Source organism: Cygnus atratus, unplaced genomic scaffold (genome assembly GCF_013377495.2).
Source record: "Cygnus atratus isolate AKBS03 ecotype Queensland, Australia unplaced genomic scaffold, CAtr_DNAZoo_HiC_assembly HiC_scaffold_34, whole genome shotgun sequence".
In the NCBI taxonomy this organism is placed as follows: domain Eukaryota; kingdom Metazoa; phylum Chordata; class Aves; order Anseriformes; family Anatidae; genus Cygnus; species Cygnus atratus.
In genome coordinates this window covers 83,664-107,909 of record NW_026109932.1, presented here as the reverse complement: position 1 = coordinate 107,909, position 24,246 = coordinate 83,664, and the positions used below count along the sequence as shown (strand labels likewise).

Sequence of the window (24,246 nt, the reverse complement as noted above, 5' to 3'; positions counted from 1 at the left end):
AAGAAGCTTTATTAACTGTAATCAGAGGGAAAGAATGGCAGCATCTCTCCCTCTGTCCTCGTGTTCTCTACCCAGTTGTTGCAGAGACCCGATTTACACACTGTTTCAAAGAAAGGAAAGAGGTAAGGAAGAAACATTATAATATTAACAGAGTCAAGTGTGCTTTCTTGGGAAGGATGGACTCCAGAATATCATTTAGATGTTAACAAGAAGGAAGTACCCATTCCTGGAAGGGGTGGACTCCTTAAGCATCTTGTTAACTGCCACAACTGACACCCTGGTTAGACATGTAGGAGTGTCACACCCAGTATTATTAGCTCAGAAAACAGAAATAATCAAACTGCTAGGTTTTGGTTGAAAGCAATGTTCTTTTTGCTAGGTAAACTTCTTCGTCAGACCTCTTAGATCTTAAATATTGTTTTTTGTTGTTGGTGGTGGTGGTTTTTGTTTTGTTTTGTTTTGTTTTCCCACCACACAGGGACTCCATTTTTAGGACACATTTCAATTCTGAAATTTTCATTTAGAAGCCAGCCTGGAGTTTTTGTGTCGCAGCCACTGCAGAGCCTGCAGGGTGTTAAGCGAGGTGCAGAGCGCGGCCCCCTCCTGCAGCCACCGCAGCCCACGCCCAGCTGCTGGGGCCCTACCCAGTGCCCGGGGTCCTGGGGTCTGCCCAGACTGGGGGACGCTGCTGCTGCTTTCCCCTTCACAGATTCAGCCAGTAGCAAATCTGAGCACGTATCCCAGAGACACTGTCCCAGAGGGGGGGAAGTGAGATTAATATGTATATATCCATTAATGTAAGTACCCTAACAGTAGCCCTTGGTGTGCAAGCTAGGAGGAGTGATCCCCCTTGCACCCAGCGCTGCAATAAACATACCTGCTTTATAACTCTCCTCGAGTTGTAAAGTTTGATTTCCGAACCTCAGAGCTGGTACAACAGAAGTAAGGGAAACCATCCAAAGGGACCTGGGAAAAAGCTTGAGAAGTGGCACCTCATAAACATAATGAGGTTCAACAAGTCTTAAGGGCAGGGTGCTACACCTGGGTCGAGGCAATCCCATACATGAGGACAGACTGGGTGAAGAACTCATTGAGAGCAGCCCTGCAGAGAAGGACTTGGGGGTTCTGGTGGACAAAACGCTCGACATGAGACAGCAGTGCGCGCTTGCAGCCCAGAAGGCCAACTGCATCCTGGGGTGCATCAACAGAAGAATGGGCTGTATGTGGATGGAGGGGATTGTCCCCCTCTGCTCCACCCTTGGGAGATTCATTATCATTAAGGAATCATTAAGGTTGGAAAAGTACACACTTGAAGTACTGCATCCATATCAGCAACACCAGCACAAGAAGGATGTTGATCTGTTAGAGCGGGTCCAGAAGAGGGCCACGAAGATGATCGAGGGGCTGGAGTATGGGGCTTCTTCTCCTATGAAGACAGGCTGAGAGAACAGGGGTTGTTCAGCCTGGAGAAGAGAAGGCTCTAGGGAGACCTCATTGCAGCCTTTCAATACTGAAAGGGGACTTATGAATTAATGGAGAGCGACTTTGTACATGGACAGATAATGATAGTACACGGGGGGATGGTTTTAAAATAAAAGAGGGGAGATTTAGATTAAATACTAGGAGGAAATTCTTCATTCAGAGGGTGGTGAGGTACTGGGACAGGTTGCAGAGAAGTGGATGCCCCATCCCTGGAGGTATTCAAGACCAGGTTGGGCAAGGCCCTGGGCAACCTGATCTAGTGGGTGGCATCCCTGCCCATGGCAGGTGGATTGGAACTAGATGATCTTTAAGGTTCCTTCCAACCCAAGGCATTCTTTGTTCCCTCAAGTACCTGGCATGGCTCCTCTGTCCACCCGGAACCCCTCCCCAGACTCCAGACCCCTTACCCACTTCAAGGGTCGCCCATTGACTAGCTGATCCAGCTTGAAGCTCACTGCAAATGCACACACTTAACACACTCATCCCTCATGCATACCACAGTCACAAGTGTCCCTGGGCATAGCAGCATGGACCCACCTGATACCCTGGCCTGACACCCCAGCCCAGACCCAAGGCCCCCATTACTCACTGGCTTGTCCAGCTCAAAGTTTGCAGGTGAATGCACATGTACACCCCATGCCCGCCAGCTTGGTGAAGATGCAGACACTGGACCCCCAGCAGCCAGCACCAGGCTGTGACCCGTGGCCCTTATCCAGCTGCTGGTGCCGAGCCTGCACTCACCTCAGTCACACCAGTTGCCCCCAGTAGCTCTTTGGGAGCACACAACACCCCATGGCTGAGAGTAGAAGAGCCCCCACTCACTCCAGTAGCTGATGCCAGGACCCCACTGGACGCAGTAGGTGGCACCACAGGCCAGGTGCCCACTCCTCCAGTCTAACTGGCACCCAGTCCACTCACACACACACACAAACACCCCTGAGTTAAAAAAAAAAAAAAAAAAAAAAAAAGTAGATAGGACAGACTGCGGTGATCAGATGCAAACCAGACAAGTGTACGTCCCATTTTGCCTGTGAACCACCATTTTACACTTTTTCTGCCTACCCCCCCCCCCCATTTGTTCCTCCTGCACCCTTTTCACCTTGCACTTCCCACATGGGTTTGCAGAGCTCTGCAGTTTCCTGTATCCCTCACAGTCCAGGGTCCCCGTGGTTTACAGTCTTATCTGTTGCAAAGTCCATGTTGATCCTCCTAGAAGTATTTTGATAGCTCATCAACTAGTGTGACTGGGAGGTTTTTTTTCTTGTCATTGTCTCCATGTTTGTTTTGTCAGGTCTGTGCCTTAGCATTTTGCATATTGTTCCCCTTTCTTTTCTTCTTATCAGCCGGATCCAGAAATCCTCACTCAGAAAATGTTGCTTGAATCAATATTCCCACATCCTGTCTCTTTTCTTATTTATTACAACTGTCCAGGTTTTTTTCTGGTCATTGTCTCCTAACTTAGAAGTCCTTGGTCAAGATAACCCTGCTGGAATAAACCTCCCACATTCTCACATGCCCTTACCAATTAGTGTGACTGACCAGACTTGGTTCCCATCACTGCCTCCCTTTCTTTTTATCACTTGTTGCCTTGGCAAAGGTTCTTGACCAGGTAGGTGCCCTTAAAGGAGAAGGCACTCTCATACATACATCTCCCCAATATAGGTCCTGATGACCCCAAAACAGAAGGCAGCACTGAGGGTCAGAAATACAGCATTAAATATGTGCAGATAACAGGACACCATCTCCCTCTTGATCTTAATGTCCTTCTCCCTCAGAGGCTGCTTCTTCTTGCTTAGGTTCAGAAACAGCTGTTGAAGAGAAGCAAACACATTTTTAAATGCCCATTGTCTTGGAGCAGTGCTCAGCAAGCAAAACACCATTTGCCATTTAGAATACAATCTATTACAAAGGTCTGGTGGCAAATATGACTTTTAGCAAGATAATCCAATATTCATAGGGTTACATTACGGTTGCAGGATCCACAGAATGTAGGCATTTTTTTTCCTCTAGACATTGCACCAACCTTGCTAGTTAAGGGATTGCATCACATGTCCCACATGATGCTTTGAAATAACTTGGAAAACTTAAGATATGGGTTACCTTATGGTTGCATGAACCACAGAACAGAGGCAAAAATCCTTTAATGGAGTAGTCATTTTTTAAATGATGGAAGAGGGGGGGGGTCCAAGAAAGCTGGTTAATATTAACAGGTCACCTCCTCTGAGCTCAAGAGCTGCCCTCCCAACAGAGAAGACAGGAAAAATGCCGGGAGGCATTCATGGATGAACAAGGAGCTCCTGTCCAAACTCAAACAGAAAATGGAAGCATGCAGAAGAGAAATACAGAGACACTATCTGAGCATCCAGGAAAAATGTGGGCCCATTGCTGAACAACACTGGGTCCTGATTACAGAGGAAAGGGAAAAGGCCTAGGTACTGAATGCCTTTTTGCCTCAGTCCTTACCATCAAGACTGGCCTTCCGGAATCCTGGGTGCAAGAGACACAGCACTGTCTGTGGTGTGAAGAATTTTTATTCTAAACGAATTCTAAAAGAATTAGAATTAGATGATGAATTAGAAGGATTAAAGATTTCAGAATGAATGACTAGCTGGGTGGATGAGGGGAAAGCAGTGGATGTTTACTACCTTGACTTCAGCAAGGCTTTTGACACTGTCTCCCATAACATCCTCGTAAACAAGCTCAGGAAGTGTGGGGTGGATGAGTGGACAGTGAGGTGGATTGAGAACTGGCTGGATGGCAGAGCTCAGAGGGCTGTGATCAGCAGCGCAGCCTAGTTGGAGGCCTGTAGCTGGCGGTGTCCCCCAGGGGTCAGTACTGGGTCCAGTCCTGTTCAACTTATTCATCAGCAACCTGGACGATGGAATGGAGTGCACCCTCAGCAAGTTTGCTGATGACACAAAGCTGTGAGGAGCGGCTGATACCCCAGAGGGCTGTGCTGCCATTCAGAGGGACCTCGACAGGCTGGAGGGTTGTGTGGTGACGAACCTCATGAGTTCAAAGAAAGACAAATGCAGGGTCCTGCACCCAGGATGGAGTAACCCCATGCACCAGTACAGGCTGGGGGCTGACCTTCTGGAAAGCAGCCCTGTGGAGAAGGACTTGGCTGTTCTGGTGGACAGCAGGCTGACCATGTGTCAGCAATGTACCCTTGTGGCCAAGAGGGACGATGGTATCCTGGGCTGCATCTGGAAGAGTGTTGCCAGCAGATCAAGGGAGGTGATCCTCCCACTCTACCCAGCCCTGATGAGGCCTCACCGGGAGTATTGTGTCCAGTTCTGGGCTCCCCGGTACAGGAGGGAAATGGAACTACTGGAGCAAGTCTAGCAGAGGGCTACAAAGATGATGAGGAGACTGGAGCAGCACTCATACAAGGAGAGGCTCAGAGAGCTGGGCCTGTTTAGCCTGGAGAAGAGAAGGCTGAGAAGGATCTTATCAATGTGTACAAATATCTGAAGGGAGGGTATCAAGAGGATGGGGCCAGATTGTTTTCAGTGGTGCCCAGTGACAGGATGACAGGACAGGGCACTGTGTTTTAAACCACCTCACATGGGGACACTGAGTTCGTTGTGACAGTAATGTTCATAATATGGGGCAGGGGGCTGTCTTGTAAATGCATTTTGTTACCAAATATCATCATCAAATCATAGAAACATAGAATGGTTTGGATTGGAAGATCATCTATTTCCACCCCCCCCCGCCAATGGGCAGGGACACCTCCCACTAGACCAGGTTGCCCAAAGGCTCATCCAACCTGGCCTTGAACACTTCCAGAGATGGGGCATCCACAACTTCTCTGGGCAACCCGTGCCAGTGCCTCACCACCCTCAGTGTAAAGAACTTCTTCTGAATATCTAATCTAAACCTAGCATTTTTTAGTTTAAAACCATTCCCCCTTAGCCTCTCACTACACTCCCTGACAAAGCATCCCTCCCCAGCTTTCCTGTGGTCCCCTTTTATGTATTAGAAAGTCACTATAAGGTCGCCCCAGAGCCTTCTCTTCTCCACGCTGCACAACCCCAACTCCTTCAGCCTGTCTTCATAGTAGAGGTGCTCCATCCCCTTGATCATCTTTGTGGCCCTCCTCTGGACTCATTCTAATAGCTCCATGGCCTTCTTGTACTGGGGACCCAGAGCTGAATGCAGTACTCTAGGTGGAGTCTTACGAGATAATGATAATTCAGCAAGAGCAGGAACAGTGGTCCACTTGCTATTCACGTTTAGTACCTTAATAGAATCATAGAATATCCTGAGTTGGAAGGGACCTATAAGGATCATCAAGTCCAACCCCTGGTTCCACACAGGTCTACCCAAAAATTCAGACCATATGACTAAGAGCACAATCCAAATGCTGCTTAAACTCCGACAGGCTTGGTGCCATAACTACGTCTCTGAGGAGCCTGTTGCAGTGCACGACAACCCTCTCACTGAAGAACCTCTTCCTGATATCCACCCTGAATCTCCCCTGCCTCAGCTTGACACCATTCCTGCGGGTCCTATCACTGGTGACTGAAGAGAATAGATCGGCGCCTGCCTCTCCACTCCCCCTCATGAGGAAGCTGTAGACTGTGATGAGGTCTCCTCTCAGCCTCCTCTTTTCCAGGCTGAACAGGCCTAGTGACCTCAGCCACTCCTCATACGTCTTCCCCTCTAGGCCCTTCACCATCCTTGTAGTCCTTCTCTGGACACTCTCCAAAACTTTAAGGTGCAGTTTGGGCTGGCTGTCCTGGCCCTCAGTAACTGTGATGGAAACTCATCTACCCACAGACTAGAGCAACGAAGGGCTCTACCCGAGCCTGCAGAACAGTTCAGTAGCACCAGAGATACCAAAGCAAGGCAACAGAAGGGTAATCCTTGCAGGTCCAGCCAAGACTACACAGGGTTACACTGGCAACTGCAGCAACTCTGATCCTGCAACTCCCTTCCAGAGAAGTGGGACTGTAAGACTTAGCATACCAGGGCAATATAGACCTATAAGACCCTTAAAAGGTACTTAGCAGCAGTACTAAGTCTGCTCCATCAGCGCATCCCTCCCAAGAGATGAAACAAATGGCTGAAAAGTGTTGTGCAAAAGAGAAGGTGATGTAATTCTTTTTGGTTCTTTAAGCGGGAGAATGTCAGGTTATGTGATAAAAGCTCATCTGCCCAGCCACAAAGGAACACAGAAGCATGATGACAGGTGGTCGTCCCCCGCAAAACACACTCTGATGTCACTGTCCCCAGCCCCACCATCACTTTGACTTTACAGCTGCAATCTGTTTGCTTTATTCTGGGAAAAGGAAACACATGAAGAGGGAGGGGAGGTTCCAGCTGGTCAGGACACCCAGGTTTCTGGGGGAGGCCCAGATGCCTGGGTCCTCAGAGGGCAGAGGCTGGGGAAGTGGAGTTTTCTGGAGGAGCTGCCAGGCCCAGCAGCCCCCGGGCGGTGGCAAAGAGGTTGAGGGGTGCAGCACCATCGGTGATGAGGGTCGACTGGAGTCCCAGGCCCTGCAGCAGCTTCACCTGGAGGTGGGTACAGTGCTGGTCATCCCTCCCAGCACACCACAACCCTGGCAGACCACACCCCCTCCAGCGAGTCCAAGCGGGCACTGCCTCCTAGAAGCCCTGTCCTCCTTGAGCCGCTTCCCCACTCAGACCTGCCCCGTGGAGACCCCTCCCCATGGAGACCCCTACCAACAGCCTGCCCCCACAGGCTCAACACCCACAAAGCCCCACCCGCTCCCCAGAGATCCAACCCCCCCAAGCCAGAGCCCAGCCTCTGCAGCCTCCACCCCTCCAAGAGGCCACACCTGATGCCACACCTCCCACAAAATGGCCACCACGGCAGGCCCCGCCCCCTCTTAAGCCACTCCCCATATTAAGCCACGCCCCTCTTGGGCCCCGCCCCCCTCCTAGGCCACACCCCACCCACCTGCAGCTCAGGCCCAGCCCGGGCGATGTCCCGAATGGTGTCAGGGCCCAGGGCCCTGGCCACCTCCCGTACCCGCGAGGCCTCCACATCTGCCAGCGCCTGGGCCCGTGTCGCCTCTACCTCCGCCCGGGCCCGCTGCGCCTGCACCTCCTGCGCCTGCACCCGCTCCAGCCGCTTCAGCTCTGCCTCCTGGGGGTGGAGAATGCATCGGGCCCGCCCCTTTTGCTGGCAGACACACCCACCCACCACAGGCCCCTCCCACTGAGCCCACAGGCGTGCTGCTCATAGGTTATATGCCCCCTCATAGGGGCGGGGCTAGAACGGGACATGCCCCCTAGGACAGCCCCACCCCCTCATCCCAGCTCCTCCCCAACCCCAGGCAACCTGAGGCACCATTAGCCCCACCCCTCCCATCAGTCCCTGCCCCTCACTCGTCCCCGCCCCTCGCTTCAGGCCCCGCCCCCTCCATCAGGCCCCGCCCCCTCCACCAGGCCCCGCCCCAACGCACCGTCTCTATGGCGACAGCCTCAGCCTTGAGCTTGGCCTGGAGGATGGCAGCTTCGCCCTCGATGCGGGCAGCCTCCGCCCGGGCCTGAGCCTCCGCCCGGGCCACACCCGCGCTCTCCACTGCTGCGCTGTGGGGCTGTGTCACACACCACACCGCCACAGGCAGCACCCCCTCCCACCACGCCTTCCACCCCCAGCCCCGCACCTCCACCCCAGTGCCCTCGGGGAAGATGGAGGACCACAATTCACACTGGGGAAGCGGCAGAGCCCCAGTGCACCTTGGGGAGATGGAGGGCCCCGGTACACCCAAACCCACTGAGGAAGACCTCAATGCATGTTGGGAAGATGGAAGACCCCAGTGCCTGTGAGCAAGCAGAAGCCCTCAGAGCCCCCAGGGCAGTGCATAATGAGGAGATGGTTGACCTGAGAGCCTCGAGCTCCAGCAGTTCTCTGCGTGCCCGCTCAGCCTCAGCCTGGTCAAGGAGGCGCTGTCGTTCCAGGCGTCCTCTGGCCTCCTGCGCTAGGCGCTCTGCCTCATGCCTGTTGACAGAGACCAAGGGATGCGAGATGCATGGGACACTGGGGACAGGGTGGGACACAGGCTATGCTGGAGATATTGGGGGAAACTGGGGGTGTGGGGAGACAATGAGGCTATGGGGGATGTTGGGAACATGGGGAAACAGGGCATGCTGAGGGTATGTGGCATGTAGGGGATGTGGAAAGACACGGAAGGAAGTTTTGGGACATGGGGAATATGGAGGACATTTGAGGACATGAGGGATGTGGGGGGAGACAGACACAGGACATGGCAACACAGGGCATATGGAGAGCCAAAAGTAAACATTTGGGGACATGGAGGAGCTTTTGGAGAATCAAGGGAGACCTGTCATTGGCCTCCTGGGAGTTAGTGGTGATCCTAACAGCAAATTGGGAGGTGCACTGGAGAAACACAGGGGACATAAGGAGGACTTGGTGGGACATGAGGTGACATGGGGAAACATGGGGACCTAGCAGCAGCCTCCTGGGAGTTGGTGGCAATCTCAATAGCCAGCTGGACACTACGCTGCAGGGCATCGCGGGTGCGCTGGTCCACAGGCTCCACACTCTGGATGTCGACGCTTGTCACCACCAGCCCATTGGGGGCAAAGCGGAGCTGCTCCCGCAAACGCCCATTCTCATCGAAGCCAAACACAGCTGAGCAGATGAGACGATTTGAGTTCTGGGGACATCGGGGACATCAGCGTCACTTGGGGATGTTGAGGCTGTTGGGGCAGTGGGGACACTGGGGAACATACAGGGCTTCATCAATGCCAAACAGAGCCAAGCAGAACAGCCTGTTTGAGTTCTTGGGGCATTGGGAAATTCCTGATGTCCCCAAAGACTCTTGGGCACATCAGAGGCTCAGGGGGACAACGGAGACCCAGGGTAATATGTAGGAGCCACAAGGTTATGCCGAGTGACACAGAAGGGACACATGCAATGTTGGGGGGGGGATGTTGAATCTGAGTGGATCACGGTCACACACGCAACATATGAAGACGTGGGGGCACAGGTGACACAGGATGGTGCATCAATGACCCAGAGTAACATGGTAGAAGGAGGGGGCGGAGGCACTCGTGATGCAGGTAAAAGTGGGGGTACTTGGGCTTGACCAAGGGGAAACACGTGTGACCAACAAGACCTTGTGGAAGTCATCAAAGGTGACGGCAGCAACAGCGCCACGCACACGGGAGGCCAGGGCCTTGCAGGCATCACCCACGAAGTCGGGGACACTGAAGAGGCGCCCCAGATCTTTTGGTTCTTCTGGTACCTCAAAGTGCCTGCAAGGAAAGTGTCCTCAGGTCTCTCCCACCCCAGAGTGCTCCCACCCTGGTCCTGACCCTGGCCTGATCACACCCCCACTGCCATAACCCACCTCTGTCCCAGAACCACCAAACAAAGGCAAAGCATCAGGCTCCACCCAGCTGCCAAGCTGCACCTCTTGGCTCTAGCACGTGCTCCTTAACTAAAGGCCCTGTCCCCAGTGATGACCCAGGATCTGGTCTGTCCCCATATTGTTGTCAGTGCCTCCACCAGATCCTGCCGCACCTCCTCCTTGTCCTGCTAGCCCAGTCCTGCCCAAGCAGCATCACTGCCCGATAACCCCGACGCCACCCACGGCCTAACAAGCCCAAGTCCTGACCCCACAGGGCTCAAGGCCCTATCCCCAGCATCCAAGACTATCCCAAATCTAACCCCGCCCCCAGCCCTAGCCATGTCCCCAAGGCTCACGCCCAATCCCATCCCACACCATTTACCTGAGACGGTTCCAGGCCCCCACCCTCATCACCCGTCCCCATGGCCCACCGACATAAGCCTCACCCACCAGTTGTAGGCCAGCTGGAGCTGGAGGCGGGCATGGTCAGCAGTCTCGATGGTCACGATGTCAGCACAGAAGTCGGGGCCAAGGCGGAGGCAGAGGCTGCGGCGGGCATGGGGCCTCTTGGGGCGGCCTGCTGAGAGGGACAGGACCGTCAGCTGCTCCCCAGGACCCAGCACCACCAGTTCAGGGCCCAGCACCACCCTGCAACACAGCAAGAACACGCCAAAGATAAGCCATGACACAGGTCCCAGCACCGTCACATGCACCACGGAGACTGATACCACCCTGCCACATCAAGGACGTGCTGTGACACATGAGTGGAGGCATAGTCACACTGGAGCCCAACACTACCCTGTGTTATAACAAGGACATGGAAAGGATATGGGTCACATGCTGAGGATACAGGTCACAAGATGGGAACACACCAAGGACTTATCACAGAACCACAGAATTCCAGACTGGTTGATGTTGGAAGGCAACTCTGGAGGTCACCTGGTTCAAGACTCCTGCTCAAACGGGGCCACCTAGAGCCAGTTGCCCAGGACCATGTCCAGATAGCTTTTGAATATCTCCAAGTTGGGAGACTCCACAACCTCTCTGGGCAGCCTGTGCCAGTGCTCAGTCACCCTCATAGTGAAAAAGCATTTTCTGAGGCTCAGAGGGAACCTCTTATGATTCAGTTTGATCCCATTGCCTCTTGTTCTGGCACTGGGCACCACTGAAAAGAGCTTGGCTCCATCTTCTTTGACCACCCCTGCACTCAGGTGTTTATCTACATTGGTAAGATCCTCCACCAAGCCTTCTCTTCTCAAAGCTCAAAAGTCCAGCTCCCGCAGCCTTTCCTCCAGGACATGTGCTCCAGGCCCTTTATCATTTCTGTGGCCCTTCATTGGACTCTCCCTGCAGGATGGGCAGGTCGCTCTTGTAATGGAGAGCCCAGAACTGGATGCATTGCTCCAGGTGTGGCTTCACCAGTGCTGAGCAGAGAGGTGCATTACCTCAACCTGCTGGCAACACTTTGCCTAATGCAACCACTAGCTGTCACTGTGGCAAGGGCACATTTCTGGCTTATGTTGGACTTAGTGACCACCAGGACCACATTTTGCAGAACATTTTCTGCAAAGTTGCTCTGCAGCTGGGCAGCCCCAGCATAAATGGTGTGTGGGGCTGTCCCTCCCCAGGTTCAGGACTTTGTACTTGTCTGTGTTGAACTCCATGAGGTTTCTGCCTGTCCAGTTCTCCAGCCTATCCAGGTCCAGGCCCTCCTGTGTTACAGCAGCAGGACCCTCTGGCATCTCAGCTACTCCCCCCAGCTTTGTATCAATCACAGACTGGCTGAGGATCCACTCTGCCCCCACTGTCCAGATAATTACTGGAGATGTCAAATATGACTGGAGTGAGTACTGATCCCTGGGGTACACCACCGGTTACTGGCCTCCAACTAGACTCCATGCCACTGGTCACCACCCTCTGGGCTCAGCTGCTGAGCCACTCTTCAGTCCACACTGTTCTGTGCTCATCCAGCCCAGGCCGCAGCAGCTTGCCAGTGAGGATCTTATGGGGGACTGTGTCAAAGGCCTTCCTGAAGCCCAGGTAGACCATATCCACCAGTCTCCCCTTGTCTACCTGGCCAGTCATTTCATCACAGAATGCTATCAACCATGTTCATCAAGCATGACTTCCCCTTGGTAAATCCACGCTGACTACTGCTCCTGATGATTTTCTTGTCTTTCCTGTGCCTGGAGATGGTTGCCAGGATTAGCTGCTCCATCACCTTCCAAGGGATCGAGGTGAGGCTGATGGGCGTGTAGTTCCCTGGCTCCTCCTTTTTGCCCTTGAAGAGAAGTGTAGCACTTGCTTTCCTCCATTCCTCGGGCATCTCTCCCAGTTGTCATGATCGTTCAAAGATCACCAAGAATGGCGTTGCAATGACATCAGCCAGCTACTTCACCACTTGTAGTTGCATCCCATCAGGAATTACAAAACTATATATACCCAGTTTGCTTAAGTATCCTCAAATCTGATCCTCTGCCACCAAGGGCATGCCTTACTCCAGGCTTTCTCCCTGGTCTCCAGAGCCTAGGATACCTGAAGACTGGTGTGTCTAATATAGACCGAGGCGAAGGTGGCATTCATTGCCACAGCCTTTTCTACATCCTGTGTCACTAGGTCCCCTGCCTCATGCAGCACTAGGCCCATATTTTCTTTAGTCTTCCTTTTGCCCTTTCTGTACTTGCAGAAGCCCTTCTTGTTACCTTTGACATCCATTGCCAGATTCAGCTCTAGGTGGGTACTGGCTTTCCTATCTGCAACCCTGCATGCTTGGACAGTGTCTCCATTTTCCTCTTAGGTTACCTGTCCCTGCTTCCATTTTCTGCATGTTTCCTTTTTGTGTTTGAGTTTGGCCAGGCTTGTTTATCCATGCAGATCTCCTGACATTGTTGACTTACTTCCTGCTCTTGGGATGGACTGCTCCTGAGCTTGAAGGTGGTAAGCTTTCAGAACCCCATAGGACTCTTCCAAGCTGGTCTTTGGAGAAGCCATATTCTGCCCTCCTAAAGTCCAGGCTTGTGATCTTGCTTTTTGCCTTGCTTCCTCCCCTCAGGAGCCTGAACTCCACCATCTCATGGTTACTGCAACCATGGCTGCCTTTGACGTTCATATCTACATATCCTGCAACTGAACACAGATCTCTAATTCCTTTTGTTGATACCCCATGCTGCATGCACTAGGATACAGACCCTTCAGAAGAGGCTCCCCAATGTGCTCATTTCCCAGAAAGTGTATGTTTTCTTTCCCCATAATCACGTCTTGTAGGCACATACATGCTTACGGACAAACACTCATGGTGATCCTGCTTCACACCTCCTCCTCACCAGAAGGATCAAGGAGACCACCACCTGGGCCTCACACCCCTGATTATCACCCCCCCGAGTTCTCTAGTCATATTTGATACTTTCCAGGTAGCTCCTTGCAGTATCATTGGTGCCCACATAAAAGCTCAGCAAGGGAGTAATAGCCAGAGGGTTGGACTAGCTTTGGCAGTCCTTCCAGAACATCCTGGATCCAGGCCCCCAGCAGGCAGCAAAAGAGGCCAGGTTGACCAATGGGTGCCTCCATCCCCTGAAGCAGACAGACGCCCACCAGTATCACTCACCAATTCCTCCCGTTGCTCCTACGTGGCTCAGGGTCAGTCTGCCCAGATGCTTCATTTAAAACACACCCAGCTTCTGTCTCCTCAGCTTTGAGGGCAGCAAACTTATTACGCAGCTGCAAGCCTTCATGGGGAGCAGGACCACTCCTCTTGGCATCGGAAATCTCCAGCTTCCAGCCTTTGCCTTCCTCAGAGTTTGCACATACCACTCTGCTAGGAACAGGCTCTGTCTAGCTCACATGCCAAGGACATGCCACGACATGGAGGTCCCTGCTCCTGCTCCCCAGGGCCCAGTACCACCAACTCAGAGCCCAGCACCAGCCTGCAGGGTCACATGCCACAGATATGCCAAGGATATGGATCATACCCAAGGACATGCTGCAGACACACCAAACACATGCTAGGATACATGGGTCCCCACTCTGTCACCCAGTCCTCAGGGCCCAGACCACCATCTCAGGGCCTAGAACCACCCAGCAACATGCCAGAGACACAGGTGAGTGGTCTAGGTACATGAAGGACATGCCATGCCACGTGTCCCAGCATTATCACCTGCTCCCTAGTCCCCAGTACCACCAGCTTGGAGCCTAGTACCACCCTGTACCTACATACACCAACTTTAGGCTATGGACACTGGCCACATGCCAAGGACATGCAACGACAGGTAGGTTCCTGCACCACCACCTGCTCCTCAGGGCTCAGGACCACCAGAATGGGGCCTAACACTATCCTGGGCCAGTACATGCTGATGACACACCAAGGACATGAGTTACATGCCAAGGACACGCAATGAAATGCAGGTCCCTGCATTGTCACCTGCTCCTTACGGCCCATCACCAGCCTGTGGGATCACACACCAAGGACATGAGTTACGTGACAGAGACATGCCAAGGACGTGTTATGAGTCCCTACACTGTCACATGGTCCCCAGGGCCCTGCATGGCCAGCTCAAAACACAGCACGACTTCACAACCTGTCAAGGACATGCAAAGGGTCAAATGCCAAAGTATATTGGGTCTGGCTGGGATGGAGTTAATTTTCTTCATAGCAGCTTGTATGGTGCTGTGGTTTGGATTTGGGACCAAAACAGTGCTTATAACACACCAAGGTTTCAGCTACTGCCTAACTGCACAGCACCAGGGCCTTCTCTGCTTCTCCGACTGCCCTGCAAGCAAGGAGGCTCGGGGTGGGCAATAAGCTGGGAGGGGACACAGCCAGGACAGCTGACCCCAACAGGCCAAAAGGCTATTCCAAACTGTATGACATCATAAAAGTTGGTATTTTATAAAAGCTGGGAGAAAGGAGGAAGAAGAGGGACACTTGGAATGCTGGCATCTGTCTTCCCAAGTAACCATTGCACATGATGAGCCCTGCTCATCGTAAGCCCTGGGAATGGCTGAACATCACCTGCTGATGGCAAGTAGTGAATGAACTCGTTATTAGATTTCTCTTGCTTGCACACAGAGCTTTTACTTTACCAACTAAACTTTATCTCAACATGAGACTTTTCTCACCTTTACCTTTCCAATTCTCTCCCCCATCCCACTGGGGGGAGTGAGCAAGCAGCTGCATGGTGCCAAGTGCCAAGCAGCCTAACAGGGTTAAACCCACAACACAAGGACATGCCAAGGACACACAAGTCCCCACACCATCACCTGCTCCCTGGGACTTGGCACCACCAACACTGGGCCCCACATGGATCAGTGGGGCCACCTACCACAGATGTGCCAAGGACATTAGTCACATGCCCAGGACACACCAAAGATGTGCAGGTCCCACTAACATCATTTAAACCCAGCACCACCCTCTGTGTCACCTCCATGCCCAAATCCTCCTCCTGCATCCCCCCCCACCATATCCACGACGACCCTTCCCCGCCATGTCCAGAACCACAGGTGCTCACCGTGCCCGCCGCTCCCGGTAGTCGTAGACCTGCACAGCAGCATTGTGGGGCACCTGGTAGGTGACGGCACGGGTGCGGTCACGGTGTTGGACCCCAGCATCCAGGCCAGTGCTGTCTCCACGGGCTTCGGCCAGCAGTGCCTCCACCCCAGGGGGCAGCTCCTTCTCCCACAGCTCCTCGGCCTCCGTCAACATGTAGGTCTGGCCCGTCACCACTCGCACCTGCATTCACACCCACCTCATGGTGCTGCTGGGTTGGGACAGCCGCTGGGGACACTGGGAAGGGATTTGGAGGGCACTGGAAGCACTTGGAGGGTGTATGAAGGCATTAGAAGGGGGACTGGGAGCATTGGGAGTTTGGGGGTACTAGAATGGGTATAAGGGATACTGGGAGCACTAGGGTCGTGTGTCTGGGGACATTGGGAAGGTTTGGGAGAACTGGATTGGGGTTTGGATGCACTGGAAGCAGATATACTGGATACTGGGAGCCCTGGGATGGACTGTGGGAGGTGATGGGGGGTACTGAGAAGGGGGCCAGGGAGCACTGGAAGCATGTCTGGGGCCACATGGGATACTGGGAACACTGGAAAGCATTGTGTGGAACACTGGGATAGGTTATAGGGGTATTGGGAGCACTGGGAAGGGAGTTGGAGGCACTAAGATGGATTTTGGGAGCACTGGGAGAGGGTCTGGGGATACTGGAATGGGATATGGAGGCACTGGAGGAACGTGGAACACTGGCAGGAGAACTGGGGGCACCGGGCGTGGGAGTGGAGGGCTATAGTGAGCTTGCAAGATTACTTGGGCTATAGGGAGTCCTAGCTGTTTTGGGGAACTACAGGGAGCTATGTGCATCATAGGAAGCTACTGAGGGCAATGGGGGGGACCTACAGGCACCTGTGGGGGCCACAGGACGCTATAGAGGGCTGTGGGTGAGTGGGAAATGTTTATGTGGGTCTACAGAGGATTATTGGGGGCTATAAGGAGCTGCAGGGGTCTATGGAGAACTACAGAGTGCTGTAGGGGAGCTCTAGAAGTCTACAGGGAGCTACAGAGGGCAGTAATGGGGTTATGGGGAGCCACAGAGAGCTAAAGGAGGCTATAAGGCAGCTATAGGAGACATTATGGGCTATAGGAGGCCACAGGAAACTCAGCTACAGGGAGCTATGAGCTCCAGGGGAGCTACAGCAGCAGGGCAGGCACCTTGCCAGTGCGGATGTCGCGCACATAAATGCCCTCGTTGTCAGCTAGGGCCACAGCCCGGCGACGTTCCAGCACAGCCACCTCGGCAGGCGGCACATACTCGAGGGGGCCCCGGGCCAGCCAGCGGTCACCTGCACGCCGTGTCACCTCTGTCCCTTCCTGGGGATGTGGGGATAGCATCAGCAACCGGCCTGGGGATGCAGGGACACACGGACCCCTACCCAACCCCTGGCTGGGGACATGGGGACACACGCACATCTCATGGCCCTCTGCTACCAGCCAGTCTGAATACAAGGAGATAGGGACCACTCCCACGGCCTGCTAGCTTGGGGACAGCATCCCCTCCCATTGTCCTCTGCTACCCACCTGGCTTGGAGACCCAATGATAAAGACAGATGTCCCCTCAAGTGTCCCCTGAGGCCTCCATTACCCCCCAGACATCCCTCACATACCCAACTGTCCCCAGGTACCCGACCGTCCCCCATGACATCTAACCACCAGTGGGTCCCCCAGTTGTCCCCTTTGTCCCCCAATCACTCCTGGTTGCTGCAGTCATCCCAGGCTCCCTGGACCCCCAGTTTCTCCCAGGTGCCTCCAGGTGATCCTGCAAGCCTGGGTGTCCTCTGGGTCACCTCACTGGTGTCCTTGATGGTCTGGAGTGCCTGAAGCAGTAGCCCCTCATCCTCAGACAGCACAAAGACATCCTGGATGCCAGCCTGGAGCCGCTCGCCTGGTTGCAGAAAGAAGGACTTCTCCCCCTGGGGACATGGGAATGTGTCACCAGCAGGGCAAGGATGTGGCAACGTGGTGAGGACATGGGGCAGGGGCATGAGGATACGGTGAGACACAGTACAGGGATATGTGGATGGGGGCATTAGGGCCCCTCAAGGATTCCTTTGGGTCCCTGTGGACCACTTTCAAGACCTTCAGGGATGTCTACAGGTACGTCAGGGCCAACTTCAAGTCCCTTGGGACCAACCATGGGCTGCTGTAGAAGCTTAGCATCCCTCATCAACACATTAAGGCTAATTTAGGTGTTGTAGGGTCCCTTGAGACCACCTTTGAGACATTTGGGGATGCCTCTGTGTACATCAGGGCCACCTGTGGGCTCCTTGGGGGCACTCAGGGCACCTTGGAGACACCTCAGGGGTCATGTCAGGATCCCTCAGGGATAACTTTGGGACTTTAAGGGATGCCTCAGAGATGCATTAGGGTCCCTTGGGGCCACCTTTGAGACCTCTGGGGACACCTATGCATATACCAGATTCCCTCAGAGCCATCTGTGTGGCCCTTGGGGCCACCCTCAGGTCCTGGGGTCCACACTTGGGACCCTTGGGGCACCTTACTGTCCCCCGCTGATACATTAGGGGCACATTATGTCTTAGAGCTGCTCAGGACCACCTTTGATACCTGTGGGGAAGCTAAGGCCACAATAGGTCACCTGCAAGTCCCTGGGGACCACCCTTGGTTCCCTGGGGTGCCCACCTTGATAACACGCTGCTGGCCCAACTGGGGCTGCCCGTTGGGCCCCACGGGGTCAAGCACCACGCAGTACTGCCGGGGACCCAGCGTCGTCACCTGCACCTCAGCCACCACCTCCTCGAACACCTCTGGGACATAGGCCTCGCTCTGCTCCTGCGTCACCAGCCACTCCTCACCCGTGCGGCGCACCCGGCCCTGTGCATCCTCAAAGGTCCGTACGGCTCGCAGGTGCAGGGCTTTCTACAGGAGGGAGGGACACAGTGGGTGATGGGACACCAAAAGCTGGCCCCACCAGGCCTTGTCACCTGTGTGGGCAAGGAGACAGGGTTATGGGACTTCAAACTTGTCCCAGAGGGTCCTTGTTATGTGTGGGTGAAGGGAAGACAGGAACACAGTGGATTGCAGCAGGGCTGGACACTCTAGAGAGTCCTTGTCACCCACACATGCACGGAAAAAGGGGACACAGTGGGCTTGGGGCAGGGAGAATGGGGCCCTCAAACATATCCCCAAGGAGCCTCATCACCTGCAGGTGCAGGGGGCAAAGACATCAAGACCTGTCCCAGAGTGGCCTCATTACTTATGCAAGCAGGGGGACAGGGATGGGGTGGGTGGAGGGGACACGACTCTCTGGAGAGTCCTTGTCACCCATGAGCACAGTGGGGACAGAGACACGGCAGGTCAGGGGGAGACAGGACTCTGAAGGGTCCTCATCAGCTGCGGGTGCAGGGGGCACAGGGGGTGATGGTACCCCACACCTATCCTGGAAGGTCACTTGTCACCATGGGTGCAGGAGAATAGGGACACAGAACCCCCATACCCATCCTGAAAGGTCCTTATCACCTGTCTGTGCCCAGAGCACATAACAGGGCCCCCAGACCAGAAGGTCTTTGTTACCTATGAGTGCAGCAGGAATGGGGTCATGGTGGGCTGGTGGGGACAGGATACCCAGAGGGTCCACATCATCCCCTGAGGCAGGGGGAACAAACACATCATAGTTGAAGGGGACAGTACCCCTCACACAGTCCTCATCACCCATGGGTGCAGGGGGCATGGCAACAGGGTGGGTTGGAAGGGGACAGGATCCATAGGTCCCCCAGAGGGTTCTCATCACCCATGGGTGCAATGGGGACAGTGCCATGATGGATCAGGGTGATAAGACCCTTCACCCATCCTGGAGGGTCCCTGTCACACCCATGGTTGCAGGAGAATAGGTACATGGACCCCCCAAACCCAGTCCACAGGGACCTCATCACCATAGGCACCACGGGCATGATGACACTATGGGCTCAGGTCCTGGAGAGTCCCTGTCATCTGCAGGTGCAGGGGAAACCATGGGCAAGGGTCACGATGCCAGGTACCTTGTCAGTGAGGACGTAGGCGTCCACAACGTCGACCACCTCCTCGTAGACACCGGGCAGGTAGGCACCCACCCGCTTCACCAGCCACTCCTCCCCTGGGAGCAGAGGGATGGGGCTAAGGATGCTGCAGTGCTGGGCAGCGTGGGGACTGGGAGTCCCAGGGGTACTGGGATGGGATGGGTTTTGAGGGGACTGGGGAATATGCAGGTCCTAAGGGTGCTAAGCATCCTATGGATCTTAAGTGTCCTAGGGGTGCTGGGAGCAAAGGGTCCTAGGGGGCAGATGGGAGAATCCTAAGGGTGCTGGAGGTACTGGTAGTTATGGGAGCCCTGTGGGTGCTGGGGATCTTGAGGGGCTAGGGGATAAGACAGGGTCCCACAGGTGCTATGGGAGAGGAGGGAGGTTATGGGGGGGGCAGGATGGGTGTTTTGGGGATGACAGGGGCACTGTGGGGTCAGACAGGGATGCTGGAGGTGCTGTGGGGTGAGACGGGGTGCTGGACAGTGGAATGGGAATGCTGGAGACCCCAGGGAAGCTGAGGGATGAGGCAAATGTCCCATACATGCTGCAGTGTGGGGAGGGGTGCCCAGGGGTGCTTCTGAATAACACAGAAATCCCATGGGTGTTAGGGGGTGACACAGGGCTCCCAGTGGTGCTGGAGGGGTCCCATGGGTGCTCAGGATGCTAGGAGTCCCAGGAGGGCTGTCAGACAACATAGAAGGTGCGTGCATGCTGGGAGGAGACACAAGGATTGTGGGGGTGCTTGGGGTCCCAGGAGTCCTGGGAGATGGGTTGGGGTGCTGCAGGCTCCATGGGCACTCTCAGATGACACGGAGCTCCCATGGGTGCTAAAGGGCAACACGGGGGTAACAGAGGGGCTGGAGGGTGAGAAGAGGATCCTGGGGTATGGGGCATGGCGTCCCAGGGTGTCCCAGGGCTGCCTTCAGGCAACACTGAGGTCCCATGGGTGCTGAGAGGGGGGACACCAGAGGCACAGGGTGACATTGAGCCAGCTAACACCGAGGCCACTGAGCTAGGGCTGAACCCAGGAAGCCACCGCGGCTACCAGGGAGCCCTGGAGTGTCACCGGGTGCAACTGGGTGTCCAAGAGTGCTACCTGTGACACGGCGGATGCCCTGACGGTCGAGGCACTCCTTGCGTGCTCGCAGGCGGATGGCCTGGTTGTGCCCAATGACAGTGGCCTGCAGTGTCTCGGCCACCTCCACCTCCTTGCGGGGGATGTAGGTACCTGCATGTAGGCAGCACCATCAGCCCCCAGCTCCCTGAGGTCTCACCAGGGGGTCCACAGGAGGGTGTCCCTGCTCACCAGGACCCTCGAAGAGCCACTCGTCGCCTGCTACGAACTTGTTAGAATCCTCATCCTCAAAGTCAAGCAGGGCCCGAAGGCGCAGGGCGGTGTCAGCCAGCACCACCTGCAGTGGGGTGACACCCTGGGGACACAGGTGTTGGAAAAGTTGAGTGAGACAGTGTGGGGACATGGGCATCATAGTGGAGGCGTGGCAGATGTGGAGGGTCAGAGGGATCGTTTCAGCGGTTGTCCTGGGGACACAGTAGAAGACATGGGGACACAGAGTGGTCACTGCAGGAGATGTAGATGAGAAGTGTCACTGTGGACTAGGTGGGGACACGGGGTCACGACAGGGCTGTGAGGGTAAGGGGGGTACAAGGGTCCTTGCAGGGAAATGGTGGACTTGGGGGTCATTGTGATGGACCTGAGTGGAACCCTGGGGACTGGGACACAGGTTTTCACCATGGGGGATGTGGGCGAGAGGCTGGGGATAGGGACACTACAGGGGCACGAGTGACACTATGGAGACAGAAGACACAGAAGGGATTGGAAACACTGCAGGGACACCTTGGGGAGAGGTACACAGGCTCAGCACAAGGACAAGGATGACACACTGATGGGGGTCTCTAGGATAAACTCTGGGCCATGAGATGGCTAGAGGAGGTATGGAAGAGAACGGGGAGCTATATGGGCTACAGGAACTGTGAGAAACAAGAGGGGGATTAGAGGAGCTACAGGGGCTATGGGTAGCCATGGAAGGTTACAGAGATGTGTTACAGAGAGGGATTGTGGAGTCTATAGAAGTTACAGGAGACTGGGGGGTGGGAGAGTGGGAGGGAGTAGAGGAAGTATAGGGGTGCCAAATGAACTGTAGGAGCTACAGGGGTGCTGTAGAGCATGTAAAGAGCTGCAGGAAAACATGAGGAAGTAGCTGGAAAGATTACAGAAAAACCCAGTGGGCTACAGGAACTATAAGAGAGCCATTGGTGAGCTAGAGGTGTTCCAGGGGTCATGAAGGGCTAAAATAGCTGAAGAAGCTATAGGGGACCACCGCAAACTGCAACTATGGAAGCTATAAGAGGCCACAGTGGGGCTAAGAGTTATAGAAGACTGTCATATGCTACAAGAGCTGGGTGGTTGTCTATAACTACCAGGAAGGCTACAGGGGACTGTGGGGGCACTGCAGGGTGGGGGTTGTTACAGGTACCTGCTGGAGCTCCTCGCCAGGGTACAGGGGGAAGGGCTCCTGGGCCAGGCGAACATCGAGGTCAGCATGCCGTAGACGGACCTGTCCCGCGCCATCGACCAGCACAGCCCCCGTAGGGCTCCGGGCCACAGGGTTGAGCACCACGCAGTAGTGGCGGGGGGGCACCATCACCATGCGTTTGGGCGCAAACACCACCCTGTGGGTACCCCCACACTGCTCCCCTCAGCTCTAAAGAGCCCGCAAGGCCCTGTGGAACCCCTCAAGTCCTCCACAGCCCAGTCGAGCTCCACAGCCCTCCTATGACCCTCTACAGCCTTATGGAACCAACTCAATCCCATAGAGCTCCTACGATCCTACAGAACCCTCAAAAAAAAAAAACAAACAACAGCCCCACAGAGCCCCTGCAGCCCTGTACAACTCCAACAACACCTATCCCCCCCCCAGGGCCCATGGAGTCCACATAGTCCTATAGAGACCCCCAACATCTCCCACAGTTGTAAAGAGCCCCTACAGAGCTCCCTCAAACATCAGTCACAGCCCTGTAAATCCAGATCACTCTGTAGCTACATAAATCCCCCCCATCCCATAGCACTAATGTTTTGTAGTCCTGCCAACCACAGCGTGGTACTCCCATCCCACAGCTGCCCTCCCCTGCCATAGCATCCACGTCTTTCGGTCCTGCCAGATGTAGGAAGGAGACTCCCCAACGCATACACGTCTCCCTGCCCCAAAGCGCCCACCTCTCGTGGTCCTGCCGGATGTAGGTGTGGGGCCCAACCTCCACACGAGTGACATTACTGTTGAGGTCCAGCACATGGACATAGTGGTAGGGGGGTATGCGGATCACAGGGTCTTCCATCGGGTAGGAGACTTCACTGTGCAACGGGAGACTTTGCCACGGGGACAGGTGAGCTTGCTGTGGGACAGAACAGCCTGTTGTGGCTCACTGTGGGAGCGGTAGGCCTTGTCACAGGCTAGAAAAGCTCTCCATAGGGCAGGTGAAGTCCCTGGAGGGCAGATGAAGTTGCCACGGGGTGGATGAGATTGCCAGGGGAGCAGAAGGCTTTGCCATGGACTCACAGTAGGGTAGGAGACCACGTCACAGCTCACTAAGAGACCTCGCCATGGGCTCTGCAGTGGGGTAAGAGACTATGTCACGGGACAGAAGGGCTTGCCAGAAGGCAGATGAGCTCGCTGCAGGGCAAAAGACTTCTTCAGGGAGAAGACGAGCTCACTGTGGGCTGGGCAATCTCGCCACGGGGAAGACGACCTCACCGTGCCACGGGTAAGCTCACCACGGGCTGCGACACCTCAAAATGGATGGGAGGCCTCGCCGCGGGGCAGGAGAGCTTTCTGCCGGGCAGATGACCTTGCCACGGGGCAGAAGGAGACCTCACCTGGGGTGGCGCTGGAGATGACCTCGCCGGGGGGGGGGGGGGGGGGGGCCGGTCAGGAGATCTCCCCCGGGGAACAACACCCGGCGGCGCAGCGGCAGATCCCGGAACAGCTCTTTGCCTTTGCCCTGGCCCAGCCCTGCAGGCAGGCAGGGCCCAGCCCACCGGGGCCGCCCCACGGGCCCGGATCTGCCCCCCCCCGCGGCAGGACTGACCCCAGGCAGGGCGTGCCCCCCCCCCCCCGGATTTACCCCTAGGTAAGGGGGAGGATTTACGCAGGGCAGGGCTCGTCCCAGCCCCCGCGCCCCGAGGCGGATCTGCCCCGGGCGGGTCCCTGATCCGTGGAAGAACTCTATAACTCAAAGCAAATGAGTTATAAAGTAGGTATGTGGTTTATTTCGGCGCCGGGCGCATGCGGGGATAGCTCCCAAAGGCATGCGCACCTTAACACGGCAACTTGCTTTGGTTATATGCAGTAAAGAGTTACATATGCATGAAGTTTCCCAATACGCCTATACATATGCATAACCTATCCCCACTTTCTGTTAAAATTAGCTCCAAGAAGTCACTTCCTTAAACTCCTCCCATCTGCGCCTGCGCTGTGCCTTCTGGTGGTGGTCGTCGGGGGGTCGTGGGGATGAAGGCTGATAACTCCTCTTCATCACCACTAGTTGACCCCCTGCCTTTGTACAGACTCTGCTGCTCCTTGGCTCTTGTCCAAACCACAAGGTCGGTGTCAGCTGGTTTTTGAGACAGGTTCCCCATTTTTGTCAGGAAACATCTTCTGTGAGGGGCCCTGAGACTCTTTGTTTCAGTTAATTTGCACAGCAGTAAGCAAAGACACTCAGCAACATCTATTTTAATGTGATTAAGCAAGCCCCCATTCTTCCATTCCTGGCTTTAATAATAACGATTGTTTTATTTAGAAATCATTAATGTGATTAAACAAGCCCCCAT

At 54.9% G+C, this 24,246-nt stretch overlaps 1 protein-coding gene across 4 annotated transcripts; it reads right to left on the bottom strand.

Moving 5' to 3' along the window:
* Positions 1 to 6,749: 6,749 nt before the first annotated feature.
* Positions 6,750 to 23,730, bottom strand: MVP (major vault protein). 4 transcript variants are annotated; one of them, XM_035570826.2, is made up of 18 exons: positions 23,293 to 23,424; positions 22,976 to 23,026; positions 22,636 to 22,811; positions 21,896 to 22,091; positions 20,707 to 20,830; positions 20,497 to 20,628; positions 19,380 to 19,474; positions 18,025 to 18,261; positions 17,172 to 17,297; positions 16,540 to 16,698; positions 15,338 to 15,558; positions 10,284 to 10,481; positions 9,600 to 9,738; positions 8,926 to 9,137; positions 8,342 to 8,458; positions 7,920 to 8,046; positions 7,412 to 7,600; positions 6,750 to 7,002 (listed from the first exon to the last, which is right to left on the bottom strand). In XM_035570826.2, the coding sequence occupies exons 3-18, from the start codon at positions 22,752 to 22,754 to the stop codon at positions 6,859 to 6,861; spliced, it is 2,535 nt and encodes an 844-aa protein (XP_035426719.1). In that variant the 5' UTR covers positions 22,755 to 22,811; positions 22,976 to 23,026; positions 23,293 to 23,424; the 3' UTR covers positions 6,750 to 6,858. The 4 variants fall into 4 exon arrangements, with proteins under 4 accessions (XP_035426719.1, XP_050572718.1, XP_035426718.1 ...); XM_050716761.1 differs by lacking the exons at positions 22,976 to 23,026; positions 23,293 to 23,424 and adding an exon at positions 23,565 to 23,730; XM_035570825.2 differs by lacking the exon at positions 22,976 to 23,026 and having other exon boundaries at positions 23,293 to 23,446.
* Positions 23,731 to 24,246: the final 516 nt, after the last annotated feature.

Bases quoted from the DNA above. Each gene is read 5' to 3' on its own strand.
- MVP (XM_050716761.1), bottom strand. From the start codon at position 22,754: ATGGAAGACCCTGTGATCCGCATACCCCCCTACCACTATGTCCATGTG. The intron at 8,459-8,925 runs GTCCCCATGTTT...CTCTGTCAACAG, and splicing joins TCCCAGGAGGCTGCTGCTAG to GCATGAGGCAGAGCGCCTAG. The intron at 7,601-7,919 runs GTGCGTTGGGGC...CTCCACCCCCAG, and splicing joins AGGCTGTCGCCATAGAGACG to GAGGCAGAGCTGAAGCGGCT.